General features: G+C 42.8%; 1 protein-coding gene across 2 annotated transcripts in view; it reads right to left on the bottom strand.

Moving 5' to 3' along the window:
- LOC129704549 (metabotropic glutamate receptor 7-like) overlaps window positions 1–15,337 on the bottom strand; it is a 464,128-nt gene that overhangs the window by 220,681 nt on the left and 228,110 nt on the right. For both annotated transcript variants that reach the window (XM_055647732.1, XM_055647731.1), the window contains exons 3-4: window positions 5,465–5,600; window positions 670–824 (exon numbers count right to left, since the gene is read on the bottom strand). In XM_055647732.1, coding sequence (XP_055503707.1) covers window positions 670–824; window positions 5,465–5,600 — 291 coding nt within the window. The remainder of the gene's footprint in view (window positions 1–669; window positions 825–5,464; window positions 5,601–15,337) is intronic.

The raw sequence follows: 15,337 nt of genomic DNA, 5'->3' as shown, positions 1-15,337 counted from the left end.
TTGTTTCGGATTGATGCAGGCAAATAAAGACTGGTCATCATTTTGAGTCTTGATGACAATATTATCATTGAAATATTGTATCAATCATTTAATTTCCTATAATAGATCTACCTAGCGACCAATTGTAACACATGCAGTATCATGTGATCTTAATTCACTGCAGTTGTCTCGAAATAGGCACAAACACAGGAAAGTGCATCACAGAAATTTATTTCATTGCAATAGTCAAAACCTTTTGCCCAACACAATGAAATAACAATATTTGGTTGGTTATCCACCTCACACAGAAAAAAGCTACAGACATAAACAGTATGGACCCATGACATAAATCACTGCCATCCATGATGGAAAATGTCTTTCACCCTTGATTCAAATAAAATAAAATTATACTCTTCTGCCAGCATTTTTATTTGTATTTGCGGTCAAAATCTAAAGTATTTAAATAAATTCCTGCATAGAGAATAAGACGGTTGGATGAGTCAAGTGGGACCAATGTGTGAGAAATAGTAGTTGTAAATTAAGATGCTGGCAAAATCTTATTCCATTGAAAAGCACGTCACGTTTATAATTTCCTCTTAGATTTCATTGGTGAAGACGGTGGTTCCCCTTCTCTTACAGAAGAGTTCACCTTGTAACACTAATGTTACAATGGAGTTGCCTAGTTCTTACCTTCCACAGAGGCTCTTTTGGGCAGAATGGTCACTGCTCCCTCAGCCACCTCCCCCTGCAGCTTTACCGGAGAGGTCTTTGAGCCCCAGCTGTCCGAGCCGATCCAGATGAAATGGCCGGCTTGGCTTGCTCTTTTGGCAGCTGCAAGAACCTGTCTGCACAAAATAACCAAGAGTTCCAGTCAAAACGAGCTTGGGTTGAACACGACAGATAAAGTGCTTACATGAAGATGAAGATTCATGAACTGCAGCAACAGCACTCAGTTTGATGGATTCATCTTGTCCCTCTCCAGACCCCAGGATGGATTATTAGTAACCAGATTCCTGCAACATCCTGGTCAATGATGGGGGCAGACGATAAGAATCATGATGAATTATTAATCAAAATCCACAGAAACAGGTCTGTGGCCCCGAGACTATGCCAGCTATTAACCACACATTTACACTCATCTAAATAAATTCAAATTATTTTATTCACCCCACATTATTATCAATTCCCCCAGATTTGAATCACCTTTAATCACATGTTGTGGGCAATTTAGAGCAGCCAGTTAACCTACGAAACTGCACGTCTTTGGGATGTGAAAGGAAACTAGAGCACACTCATGTAGCCATTCAGAGAACTTGCAAACTTCTCACAGACAGCATGCAAGGTCAGGATTAAACCCAGGCCTCTGGTGCAGTGAGGCAGCAGCTCTATTAGCTGTAACTGTATCACCCCTATTTTATTGAAGATAGTCTGATTTGGACCATCCTGGATCGATCGTTATATACACTATTAATCTTTGTTCTTAATAAATTCTGTTGAGCACACATACTGTCCTCTAGGCATATGAGCCATTAATTGTCAATGCTTGTAGTGGCCATTTGGCTTGTATTGTGTGTCATTAATGATGGCATGTGTCTTTAAATTTTAGACTGCCCGTTATATTGTGGGTGGGATTTATGATGTATTTTAGGGCGTATTTGGAGCTAAGTTTCTTGTGCAGAAGCTTAGTTTTTAGTGTAGTTTTGGACCAGCATGGGAAGGTACACCCTTTGACCATACGAAGTGTAACAGAGACACAAGGTGCTTTCTCACTTTTAATGCGATAAGCCGGAGCTCGATGAAGATTATAGTGTATGAGTCAGAAGAAGTTTGGATGTACCTTATTGTTATTCATCAGCAATAAAGAATATATTAATCAAAAGACTGTATTATGAAGATTTATCTGTGAAGAAGCTCTGAAGGTCCCCGACGGAGAGCTCGGCGTGTGTATAACAACATTCTCCTTAACCATATAGTCCACTTAGCGGCTAGAGGGAGTAATCTCTTGAACGATATAAAATCTGCTCTCTATTTTTGTTTGATAGATAACCAACTGTAGTATTTCTTTCTAAGTTTAAACATGTGCAAATGATTCTTTGGTGGTCTGTAAATGGAGCTAATCCTTCATGGAATTTTGTTTCAGTTTCAGTAGCATATTGGGAAGTAACCGTTTTAGTCATTGCTGGTACTATTTCTCCAAGGGAAGGGATTTAAGGTCCATTTACTTATGAAGTGAGTTGGAATTTATATTGTGATTGGGAGGGTCTTTCAGGAAATCAGGTCCATGCAGGTTGCTAGGAGGAGACAAGTGATAATTCTATTAATCCTGCTCCCCCTCATTTGCTTGCACCTTAGAAAGTATTCTCCCCCACATGTTCACCATCTCCCTTTTGCTTCTGAGGATGATGAGAGAGCATCATGTGATGTTTACATGGGGGAGAAATTATGTTCTGAAATTTTCATTCATTTAACATTAGAAGTGGGCAGCATGATGGCACAGCTAGTCGTATTGCTGCTTCTCAGCTCAGAGGCCCAGGTCCGATCCTGATTCACAGCGCTGGCTGTGAGACGATGTGTTGAGACCGGGTGCTCCAGTTTTCTCCCACATCCCAAAGATTTGATAGTAGTCATTTAGGCTCCTGTAAACGTTTCCTTTGTCATAATTCATGGCATAAAGAGTTAAAGAGTATGAACATGAACATGATGAGAGAATATAAGTTGCAGAGATGCATAGATAAAAGTAGAGGGAGAATTGGTCTGGTGGGATTGCTCCCCTGGGAGCTGGTATGGACCCAATTGACCAAATTGTTTCCAAAACCACAGGATATCAGTGTAAAAGTTCACTTGGTATAGTTATCCATTCCCTGCAGGAGTCTGGGTGTGGCATCAGGGTATTAACCCAAATCTCAATCCCAAGGTTTCTGGGACCTTCAGACTGAGAGGCATTGATTCCACCAAATAAGCCACAGCTGACTCATAGATTTGAGAGTAAAGCAGAAATATTCAAGCCATTTCACAGCAAAAATGAAGATGGCTCAAGTACTCTCACTATTATTCCAAGCTAGAGTAAACATAGCACATAGAAATAGGTGCAGGAGTAGGCCATTCGGCCCTTCGAGCCTCACCGCCATTCAAAATGATCAAGATGATCATCCAAGTATCCCGTACCTTTTCCACTATCCCCTTAGTCACAAGCTAGGAACTCCCTCTTAAGGTATAGCCAATGAACTGAAGAAGGGTCTCAACCTGAAATGCCACCTATCCTTATTGAGCAGTGTATGCACTGAAACCATTGGCACGGAACAGGGTTTAATTCTGGAGCATCACCCTTCAGTACCACAGTTGCAATGTTGCTGAGGCCAAAAGTCTCATTGGGACCCAGTGCCTCCAATCATTTCTTGATATCATTCCCTGAACTGAATGGACTGAAGCCAGAAATTGTGATGCTGGAGTCTTCAGAAAAAAAAGAGTTGGATCATTCACTTAACATTTCAGATAGATGGTAGCAAATGCTCCAGCTTGGTCTATTTCATACCCATCTTTTAGGCTCTGAGATTGGATCTGTTTCTGGGGCTTCACACTCTTAGCCTTGGGTTAATTGTTACCATCCATTATTCAGCATGCTCAACATTCGAACTTGGATCTGATCTGTTGGTTGTATAACTACAAGCTGTTTATTTTACTAGCAACCACACACGCATGCATTCCTATTTGTAGCTGCATCACAGCGGGATCTCACTTTTGCATTCTTCTACTGATGGTCTTTGCAAGCTCTTGTACAGTTTTCTTTGAATCAGGGCTTCCCCTCTCATGTAACGGAAATGGCAGAGAGGGGAATATGCCTCTTGGTTGCATACAGTATTATGGCTGAAAGAAAGTGGCTGTTGCTGATAGATTGCAGAGCCCCATGAACGCCCGAGTTCTTCAAGTCATACCAAACTAATTCATTCAGCACAAGTGCTGTGCCACGCGAAGCAAAGGACAGTCCTCATTGCAACAATAAAATTTATGCTTGCATAAGGAATGTGGAAGGTCATTCCAAACTATTGTTCTGCAACAAGTAGATTGATGAAGACCAAGACAAGTAGGTTTATAGCTCTGCAATTTTCTTGTGACCTGACACAGACCCAGGAAACACCCAGTTCAATCAGTAATAGAGCCACCCATAAAGGATACTGAATTCCACTACCCCTGGTATATTTTGTGCCGCAACAATCCTCATTGCTTCTTCCATATGATTTTTGAGAGAGAGAAATATAAATTCAACAGTGGACTAAGGGAATGACCAGTAGATGTGTTATCTGTGCATCAGATATCACAATGCATTGTGGGCTCCAAGTCATTGTTGAGCGCTCACCTCCCATTATCCCAAACCCAAGCCAAGTTCAGATCATATAATGCATTGTTGAGGGCTTTCAGGTCTCTCCCACACAGAGATGCAGATCTGCAGATTATTAGTTAATTTATTGATTATTTGTCCAATTTCATTGCCATTCTGCTATCATATTTAGCTCCACAATAAGGCATGTCAGGCCCATCTCCCCCTTGAAAGTCCAAAACCATTACAATAAATTCCCCTAGTCCCATAGATGAACTGACAGAGAACCCTCCATCCTTTCCAGTAAACTATCCATTTATTTTTAATTCAAAAACAAACCTGCCTCACCACCTTCATGAAGCTCATTCCTCAACAACTGACTACTCCAATCTCCCTCCTCGTTTCCTATGTTATCATACAAAATCATATTTAAGAAGGAACTGCAGATGCTGGAAAAGTAGACAAAAATGCTGGAGAAACTCAGCCGGTGAAGCAGCATCTATGGAGCGAAGGAAATAAGCAATGTTTCGGGTTGAGACCATTCAGAAGAAGAAGAAGGGTCTCAACCCGAAATGTTGCCTATTTCCTTCGCTCCATAGATGCTGCCTCACCCGCTGATTTTCTCCAACATTTATCTATCTACAAAATATTATTGCTCATTTAGACAGGCAGAAGCCTCATTTCCCGTTATGCCAAACCCAAGCCAAGTTCAGATCATATAATGCAGCAACAACCACCTACCCCCACGACGCAAAATAATATGTGCAAACTCCAATTAAACCTCATTAAACCTCAACCTTAACTGATACAAAATCTCAAAGTTTCCTGAACTTCTCCTTTTCTGAACAAATGTGGAGTGAACTTTCTTTTAATACCACATTGATAACATTTTGCTTTGAACATTGATTATCAATGCAAGGTAGACAAAATTGCTGGAGAAACACAGCGGGTGAGGCAGCATCTATGGAGCAAAGGAATAGGTGAAGAAATGTCTCGACCCGAAACGTCACCTATTCCTTCTCTCCATAGATGCTGCCTCACCCGCTGAGTTTCTCCAGCATTTTTGTCTACCTTCGATTTTTCCAGCATCTGCAGTTCTTTCTTAAACTACTATCAATGCAACTTCACATAAAGAAGTCAAGATCCGGAACAATGATATGCCCCTCTTACCTGATATCATCCTCAGAGGCAAAAATTATTACGCCACGAACACCAGGTGAATCCAAAAGCCGCCTTATGACTTTGTCGTAGTCTACTCTTCTGGACTCCATTGAGATTTTCAGGGACTGGGCAATGCAAATCCCACCTAGGAGATGTGGAAAAAAAAAATCAGGTGAATACAAGAAAATTATGCACCAAAACAAAATGATTCGTGTTTAATTCAGTCGGTAATTTAGACTTATAGTTTATCAAGGGATAATTTCTGCTCAGTTGAACTCGGTTTTTCTCTCCAGTCTCACCTTGTAACCAGTTTAGATGCTCGACTGGTTATCTCAATGGGGTTAGGTTAGGTAAGGGGTAGGTGTAGCGAAACCTGGGTGTCCTTGTACACCAGTCACTGAAAGTTAGTGTGCAGGTACAGCAGGCAGTGAAGAAAGCTAATGGAATGTTGGCCTTCATAATAAGAGGATTTCAGTATAGGAGTAAAGAGTTGTATAGGGCTCAGGTAAGACCACATCTGGAGTATTGTGCATAGTTTTGGTCTCCTAATTTGAGGAAGGGCATCCTTGTAATTGAGGCAGTGCAGCGTAGGCTCACGAGATTGATCCCTGCGATGGCGGGGCTGTCATTTGAGGAAAGATTGAAAAGATTAGGCTTGTATTTACTGGAGTTTAGAAGGATGAGGGGTCCTCTTATAGAAACATATAAAATTATTAAAGGACTGGCCAACCTAGATGCAGGAAAACATTTCCCAAAGTTGAGCGAGTCCAGAACCAGGGGCCACAGTCTTAGAATAAAGGGGAGACCATTTAAGACTGAGGTGAGAAAAACCCTTTTCACCCAGAGAGTTGTGAGTTTGTAGAATTCCCTGCCACAGAGGGCAGTGTAGGCCAAATCACTGGATGGATTTAAGAGAGAGTTAGATAGAGTTCTAAGGGCTAGTGGAATCAAGGGGTATGGAGAGAAGGCAGGCACGGGTTATTGATTTGGGACAGTCAGCCATGATCACAATGAAGGGCCGGATGGCCTCCTCCTGCAACTATTTTGTATGTTTCTAAGTTTCTATGACCTACTACTGTAAAAGGATTATTTTTTTCAAACACAAAGCCTCTTTTAAGAAGGATTTCACAAACAAGAGATATTTTCAGGAAGAGATTTCACAAAATCCTGAGGGATGAATTGAGACAAAACTTTTAATAGCTTTAGACACAATAGAAACCACTAAGGAGCTAGTTTGTTTGAAGTAGATGTCTATTCTAGCAGACTCTATAGATCCCAGCGTGCTATTGTACCATGTCATCTAAAATTGGCTTTGCACTATCCTTTAATAGTCCCTTCATACTGAAACATTTAAAGTTAAAAAGACCAGTTTGGTGCATTGCATTAACAGAAAAACTCTCCAGCCATGAATATTAAGCACAAGAATTATTGGCCATTGCTGTGACACAGGTATCAGAGCATTGGACACATGGAGAACAAGAACATGGCCATTCAGCTGAAAATATCAGGCTCTGAAAGAACTCTGAAATTTATCCTAGTCTGATACTCTTTCTTCATAGCCCTAGACATTTCTTATTTACAACTGCAGAGAACACAGGACATAGAACAGTACAGCATAGGAACAGGCCCTTCAGCCCATTATGTCTGTTTCATTTTCGTGGGCTGCATAGTAGTGTTGCGGTAAAGTTGCTGTCTTCAGGGCCTGTCCCACTTGGGTGTCATTTACATGACATCATTTACGCGTGACAGTGATGCGCAAATGACGCCCAAGTTGAACAGACCCTTTACAGCACCAGAGACCTGGGTTCAATCCTGTCTACTGATGCTGTCTGTGCAGAGTTTGTACGTTCTTTTGGTGAATCCATGTTTTTCTCCGAGTGCTCCGGTTTCCTTACGAACTTCAAAGGTGTTCAGGTTTGCAGATTAATTGGCCTCTGTAAATTGTAAATTATCCCGTGTGTAGGATAGTGCTAGTGATTGCTGGTCAGTGCGGATTCGGTGGGCTGAAGAGCCTATTTTTACACTGTATCTCCAAAGTCTGTGTCGATCCAAGACAAAGTCTTATCTCTGCATATAATCCATATCCCTCCATTCACTCATATTCATTTCACTCACAAAAGGAACCAGCAAATCTATATTATCTGTCGTTTCATTCCAACTACTGTAAATATGCAGGGATTGGGGTACTTTGGAAAATGGCAGATGTCTGTGAAAGACTGGGTTTCACTGGTGGTGACATCATAGGGTGGAGGCCCAGTTCTTGGTAATCATGTGACCCACCTGCAGCCACCAAGTCTGAAGAAGTTTCAAGAAGCTTCTGCCCATGTGACCCACTTGTTGCCACTAAGTCTAGGCTCCTGAAGATGTTTCTACTTTGTACTATGCACTGAATCTATGATTGGGCAGAGAGGTTGCCTCCCATTCATGTGACCAAACCGTTGCCACTAAGACTCCTGAAGATATTTTTCCCATGGCAACCAATTTTTGGTCGCAGAAAAATTTGCACTTTTGTTGAAAAATTTGCGGCGACAATTCTGAGGCCGCGACTAGTTCCCAGAATGTGGGAACTTCTCGTGACCATGAAGGAGGCTCACTAGAGACCACCAACATGTGGCGACCATGTGGAAATCATGAGGCGAGCACAGATTCTCCTGCACTAAAAAGTTGTTTAAGTCCTTTATGCTTGTTCTGTACCTATGATTGGGCAAAGGAGTTGCCTCCCACTGTATCTTCCCGCCGGTATTTTGTGATTGGTTTGTAGGGGTTGACTCTCCCTGTACTTTCACACTGTTAGTTTCCCGCCACTGTATCGGGGTATAAAAGGATGACCATTTCATTGGGGCGTGTCGGCTGTCTTTTCTACTGTTCTGTTTGTACGAGGCTGCTGAGGGCTCGAGTGAGTGGATGCGAGACCAACCCCGCGGTGAATACTAATAAAGAAGGGTTTGGACTCCGATGTTCGATTCAGTGTTTTACTGACCGAGACTAGGGAGGGTTGAAGGTGCGGAATCGACACTACGGTCTCTGTATCTTAGACTTGAATACCTTCAAGTATGATAGCTAGAATCCAACTATACAATAGCAGGGGACAAATCAATAGTCCTTAAACCCCAACATGCTGAGCATGTTAACTTTTACAAGTTTTTGTTTCAGTTTCAAATACTTGCAGAAAACGCTAGAACATTTTCCTTCCAATGCTAGCCAATGCTAATTCAGAACAAAGAACTTGCACACACGCAGTAGATTTCTTCAATTCCAGTGAATAATGCACAGAAAAACATCTACAAATGACAGATAATAGTCAACGTGCACTTTAATTCAAAGGTTAACCTACAATTTGATGCTATCCTGACAAGCTATGCTCTGCTGCTATGGCCCACACCACTTGTGGTCAAAGCATCTCCAGTACGTTTCATTGACAGAGAGCAATACTGAAAAAAGGCAGAGAGGCAGTAAATGCACCTGTGAGAGAGAATTAAATTACAGGACCTACATAAGGCCTTTACATATTGCCTTTACAATATTCTAATGGCATCATGTTGGCTTAATCAGAAATCAGTGGAGAACAGTCAGACGAAAACTTAGTCTAGGGGGAAATCTCTGCCATTGCAGCATTGCTCATAGAACTCATCAGAAAGTGCTGGAGTACTTCAGCAGGTCATGCAGCATCTCTAGAGGATGTGGATCCTCCTGTTTATTGCATTTCTCTACTACCACAATGCATCACCGTTACCTTTACCCAATCCCCATCTCCATGAGTTATGGGGCTTTCTCACGGGGCAACTTGACGCAAGAGGTAACCAGAGTTGAACATCGTGGGAACCTCGTACGATAACTGTACGGCATTCCTGGACCACAGTGGACCACCGTGGCGCTAACGGCAGGTACTCGTGTAACTTGTTGACTCGGGAGAAAATTCAAGCAAGCTTGAATTTCTCCAAGAGTGACTTGTACACTTGTGGTTGAACATTGAAACATTATATGGACGTAGTGGCCAGTGCGATATCCGTAATAACTCTTGCGTTTACCGTGGGAACTCCTGCGAACGCCTGAAGTGTGATAAAGCTTTTAACTCAGCAGTTTGATTGTCAGTGCTTGTTTACCTCATTGTTAAATAAATATATTTTTTACTATCAGATTGATGTCTGCAATTCTTCATTAACACATCACTACAAGATGAATGTCTCTAATGTTATAATCCCTCTCATGCTGAAACACAAAATAGTTGAAGGGAGGTGATATAATCACATTTTCATTCTTTTTCATTTTTGAGTGTTCAGGTCCCTCAATTGCTGAGCTATTTAAACGTTTGAAAGTTTCACCTCTCAGTAGATAATAAAATAAGACAATCATCACGGTCAATGTGAGACAAAGTCTTTATTCCTATTTGACAATAATAAAAAGACGACTTCTTGCGCATATTGAGAGAAGGTGAGATCACATCAAACAACATTTGTCTAAAAAAGGGCTTCGCAAACATGAAAATCAACAAATGAGGCACGCTAGATTTTTTTAAACAGATTCTATTCATTAACCTCCACAACAAGCCTAAACTCAGGCAATAAAAGGGACAATGCAATGTGCTAAATGGCAGGTTTTGCGGACGACCATCTTATAGGAAGCACTTTTCAGAGGACAACACTTTAAAGTAAAACAAAGAGAAGTAAGCAGGATTACAACAGGGCTTATTTTCTATGCATGTCTGCTAACATGCAGTAGTGTTCCTGTGGTCGGCTACCTATCAATAGAGCTGTCCTGCCACAGCACACTCCCCAATTGTGAATTGTAGTAAGCGCAGAGATGGCCTCTTTGCTCTTTCCCACTGTATGTGCCCGAGTTACCTTTGAAACGCTGCAGTGGGACCATTTCTGACTCGGTTGCACCAATTCTCCATGTATAGTGTGTGAAAAAAAAGTGACATCATTTGTGCCACGTGATGATTTAACTACACTTCACAATGTTCATTCAAGATTTAACGGGAAAGCTCGGGAGACGGACAAGTCACTCGCACAAATAACAGAAATGCCGAGTACCCGTGGGAACTCTTTATGTACCCCCCGTTATATCGTGTGATATCGTGCTAGACCACGACCACTTCACTCTGGTTACATCTTGCGTCAAGTCGCCCCGTGAGAAAGCCCCATTACTCCTCTCCTTCCCACTTCCATGCATCAAAGTTTAAATTGAATTCCCTTCTCCTCCCACAAATCAAAACTTGCATTCTTTTTCCCCACCCTCAACATGGCACACATTACTCTGTCATTGATTTACAGATGGTAATCTCTGTTTTTGTGCCTCATCAAACCACCAGTGTGGGTTTTATCGGGGTCTCAAAGGAAACAAGAAAGGAGGCATTAATAAATAAAGTCTAGACAATGAGCCTTGAGGAAGGTACAGCTGCCACTGAGGGAAGCAAGGAATCAGAGATCCAAAGTCAAAGCTCTCATCAAGGATTAACAAACACAAGAGAAAACTGCATGTATATTTGCCTAAAGGCTGTCAAAACTAGGAATGATTATCCACCCAAAGTTTTCTGTTTAATCCAGAAATGTTCCATTAATCTATTGTCCTCTTGCCTGGGACATGCCTACTTAATCTTTGGTTAGAGCTATTAATTTGGTTTTATCAATCACCGCTGTCTCTCGAATCACTTGTCTGTTATACATCTTCATACAAGAGTAACTCTTCATTTAAACTCATCATTACAGCAAAGTTATTGTGCCATTGAAGATCCCCAACTGCCTACACTAATTTCTGCAGTGCATTTAATAAGCAACTTCCACCTAGATATAACACAAATAAACAAATTTTCCATAAAAAGTAATATTTTGACGCTCATCTGAATCAGTCTGAGAATTTCAAGGTCCACAGAATCTTAGATTGATGTCTGGCCTCGAGGTCAAAGCAGCATCAAAACCTACAATTTTTAACATAACTCTGCCAATCAAACAGCCACAAGGATGAACTGATATTATTTTCTGGTTTACATCGAAGGTAGACACAAAATGCTGGAGTAACTCAGCGGGACTGGCAGCATCTCTGGGTGAAGTTTCGGGTTGAGACCCTTCTTCAGTCCGATGTCAGGAGAGTGTGCGGGATAGAGATAGAATGTAGTCGGAGACAGTAAAGGGCCTCTCCCACTTGGGCGTCATTTGCGCGTCATTTACACAACATCATTTATGCGTCACGACGCACGACGCCCGAGTCGTGATGCGCGCATGGCGTGCATTACGTGCACATGGTGCTTGGTGGCGTAGGCAGTGAAGAGCGGTCATGCGCGGCGTCCCAGGATTTTGGGATTCACAAAATCTTCGCGCGCCACCTGATGCCCAAGTGGGACAGGCCCTTAAGACTGGTGGGAGAACTGGGAAGGGGGAGGGGATGGAGAGATAGGGAAAACAAGTGCTATTTGAAGTCAGAGAAGTCAATGTTTATACCGCTGGGGTGTCAGCTATCCAAGCAAAATATGAGGTGCTGTTCCTCTAATTTGCACTGGGCCTCACTCTGACAATGGAGGTGGCCTGGACCGAAAGGTCAGATTGGGAATGGGAGGGGGAGTTAAAGTCCTGAGCAACCAGGAGATCAGGTCGGTTAAGGCGGACTGAGCAGTGGTGTTCAGCGAAACGATCGCCAAGCCTGCGCTTGGTCTCGCCGAAATACAGGAGATGACACGTGGAACAGCAGGTACAGTAGATGAGGTTGGAGGAGGTGCAAGTGAACCTCTTCCTCACCTGAAAAGACTGTCGGGGTCCTTAGATGGAGTCGAGGGGGGAGGTAAAGGGACAGGTGTTCCTGCGGTTACAGGGGAAAGTACCTGGGAAGGGGTTTGGGTGGGAAGAGACGTGTTGACCAGGGAGTTGTGGAGGGAACTATCACAGCGGAAAGCAGAAAGGGGTGGAGATGGGAAAATGTGGCCAGTGGTGGACACCTAAATACCTCCACTCAGTCCGCCTTAACCTACCTCATCTCCCGGTTGCTCAGCACTTTAACTCCCCCTCCCATTCCCAATCTGACCTTTTTGTCCTAGGCCTCGCCCATGGTCAGCGTGAGGCCCAGTGCAAATTGGAGAAACAGCACCTCAACAGCACCTCAGCGAAATATGACATTGACTTCTCTAATGCAGATAGCCCTTCCTTTCCGTCTCTCTCCAGTTCTCCCACCAGTCTTAATGTATCTGACTACTTTCTTTCTCTGTCCAGCCCACTCCCCTGACATCAGTCTGAAGAAGGGTCTCGACCCGAAACGTCACTATTCCTTCTTCCAGAGATGCTGCCTGTCCCGTTGAGTCACTCCAGTATTTTGTGTCTACCTTCTATTGTTACCATGGGGACAGATTGCTTTCATGTCATCAGCAAACCATATGGTGAAATAATTCTCATTTTCTAATGTGGCATATGCCCAGACCCAAAGAGCAGTTTTGATTACAGACATTATACACTCAACTATGATCCTTTTCACAAAAAACATCACTATATTCTAAGAGCAAAATATCACTGTTAAAAATACTTGTCACTGAGTGTAGTGTTAATGGCATAAATGATCTCATGCTATCTGACACTTTCTGTTCTTATTTATTTACAATTTCTACTATCTCAACTCTTCTGCTCTTGCTTCACTAGTTTAAGGCCTCTTCAGCTCTCAATTTTAGTGGTACCCAGAAAGAAAGCAACATAGAACAAGGTGGAGTGAGAAGCAAGTCTGCAAGCAGATCCTTTGCATTGATATTCAAGTAATAGAAAGCTCTAAATTATGGGAAGGTTTGCAATGAGTTTGGAATGGGGCTGGACGATTTAGCCGTGGATACACATTGGAAGTAGTTTCATGAAAGCATTCAGAGACCGCTTTGATCTTTTTCCTAGAGATTAAATTTGCCAAGTACGTATTATCAAAAAATGTAAACTTTAGAATTTCATTGCACATCACAAAATGCACATTGCTAATTAATTTTATCAACATGGAATTTACTGACATCGATTAAAACAGGGGCTGTTTATTTTGCAAGTGCACAATCTGAAATTTGCCTCAACTCTGGAAATGAGAGGCAGATCCCTGGTCTCAGAGAGGAATAGAGCTACTGTATACAGCAGGAAACCTGCCCTTCAATTAAATTGGCAACATGGGCTGGTTCCATTTGCCTGCATTTGGCCCATAATAATAAGGGGTGCCAGAGGAGGGAGATGGCAGCTTTGCTGGCAGTCTGTTTGTTTTTTCATCCTTTTTGTTATTTTTAGTGTTTGTTTAAAGTTTGTTTTAATGTTCTTCTATTTGTTTTATGTGGGGGGGGGGGGTCAGGGGAAACTTTTTTTTCAGGTTCTTACCTTCCCGGAGAGGGGATCAAGTTTTGGATCACATTCTCCGGGCTCTGTGGCCTACCATCGCTGGAGCTGGAAGCTGCCTCGGACTGTCGTGAGCCCCACCGTGGGGCACGGACTGAACATCGGAGCGGATCCCTTGCCTGGGATCGCTCCCACCGCGGCCTGCGGACTTCCCATCAATGGCTCACAATCTTGGGAGAGGCAAGTCGGAAGCTCCAACGCCGCAGAAGGTTTGTCCAGCCCCGATGCGAGGTTTGATCGCCCGGCGCGGGGGAGCCGACATCCCCCCGATGCGGGAGCTGAACGCCTCGACCCGGAGAGCCCGAACGCCACCGGCCACGGGACTCAAGACCGTCCTGGCCCTGCTCGGGGCCCCCTGACCAAGGCAGAGCAACAAGGGAAGGACTTGAACTTTATTTTCGCCTTCCATCACAGTGAGGATGTTTATGTTAAAATGTGTTTTTTGAGTCTGTTGCTTTTTTAAATTGTATGACTTACCTGGCCAGTGAATTTCACTACACCAATTGGTGTATGTGACAATAAATGAAGTTATGAACTAATGAACTTATGAACTTATATCGCTCTAAACTGTTCAATCCTTGCATCCGTCCAAATGTCATTTGAAAATCTTGATTGCATCTGCATCTCTTGCTTCCCTTGGCTGCACCTTCCAGATACAGACTACCCTCACAGAAAATGTTACCCAAGTTCTCGCTTAACTTTCTCCTCTCTCACTTGAAGCATATGCCCTGTAGTTTTAGAATCCTCTGAGAAAGACCAAGTCTTCATGTTATCCATGCCCCTCATGATTTTGTATAGCTCTAAGATCACCCCTCAAGCTCCTATGTCCCAAAGAAAAAAAGTATCTTCCCATCATACTCTTCCGAATGAAAGCCATCATGGCAAATGCCTTCCTCACCATCCTGTCCACCTGAACTATCAGTTTCAATGAACCACACAGCTGACTGTGTTATGTATGGAATGAATGAATCTTGATTATTTTGCGATACCATTGGTGAATTTCCATGTAAAGTGCTAAAAGACCATGTGTAAACTCATCCAATGGACACACAAGCCTCAGTTTGCCCCGAAGTTGGGATAACAGTTTATGTGCAAGACAGCAAAAAATCTGCATGTCTTTGTAAAGAGCTTGGGAGGAACTGTGGTTGGTCACAGCATCAGGTGGTAGAATTAAACAACAAAGAAGGAGATGATGCAGCATTAAACAGGTGGGGTTACCCAAAGTAAGGAACAACATTATAGGAGGAGATTGCAGAAGATAGGGGAGGAAACTGGCAGCTTGGACAATGGTTTAATGGTGCTTTATTGTCACATGTGCAATGATGGTGGGGAGTGGGAGTGGCAAGAGTGGGATCAACTAAGGAAATTACCAATGTGTAGGAAGGAGCTGCGGATGCTGGTTTACACCGAAGATAAAAAGCTGCAGTTACTCAGTAGATCAGGCAGCATCTGGTAAAAAGGTATAGGTGATATTTTGAGTCAGGACCCTTGTTCAGACTTGTCTATGTAAAGGTCTAAAGAGTGTAGAAGGCCGCCCGAGAGAGTC

This window comes from Leucoraja erinacea, chromosome 16 (genome assembly GCF_028641065.1).
Source record: "Leucoraja erinacea ecotype New England chromosome 16, Leri_hhj_1, whole genome shotgun sequence".
NCBI classification, from domain to species: Eukaryota; Metazoa; Chordata; class Chondrichthyes; order Rajiformes; family Rajidae; genus Leucoraja; species Leucoraja erinaceus.
The sequence above is the reverse complement of the archived record's forward strand: the minus strand, read 5'-3'. Positions and strand labels throughout refer to the sequence as shown.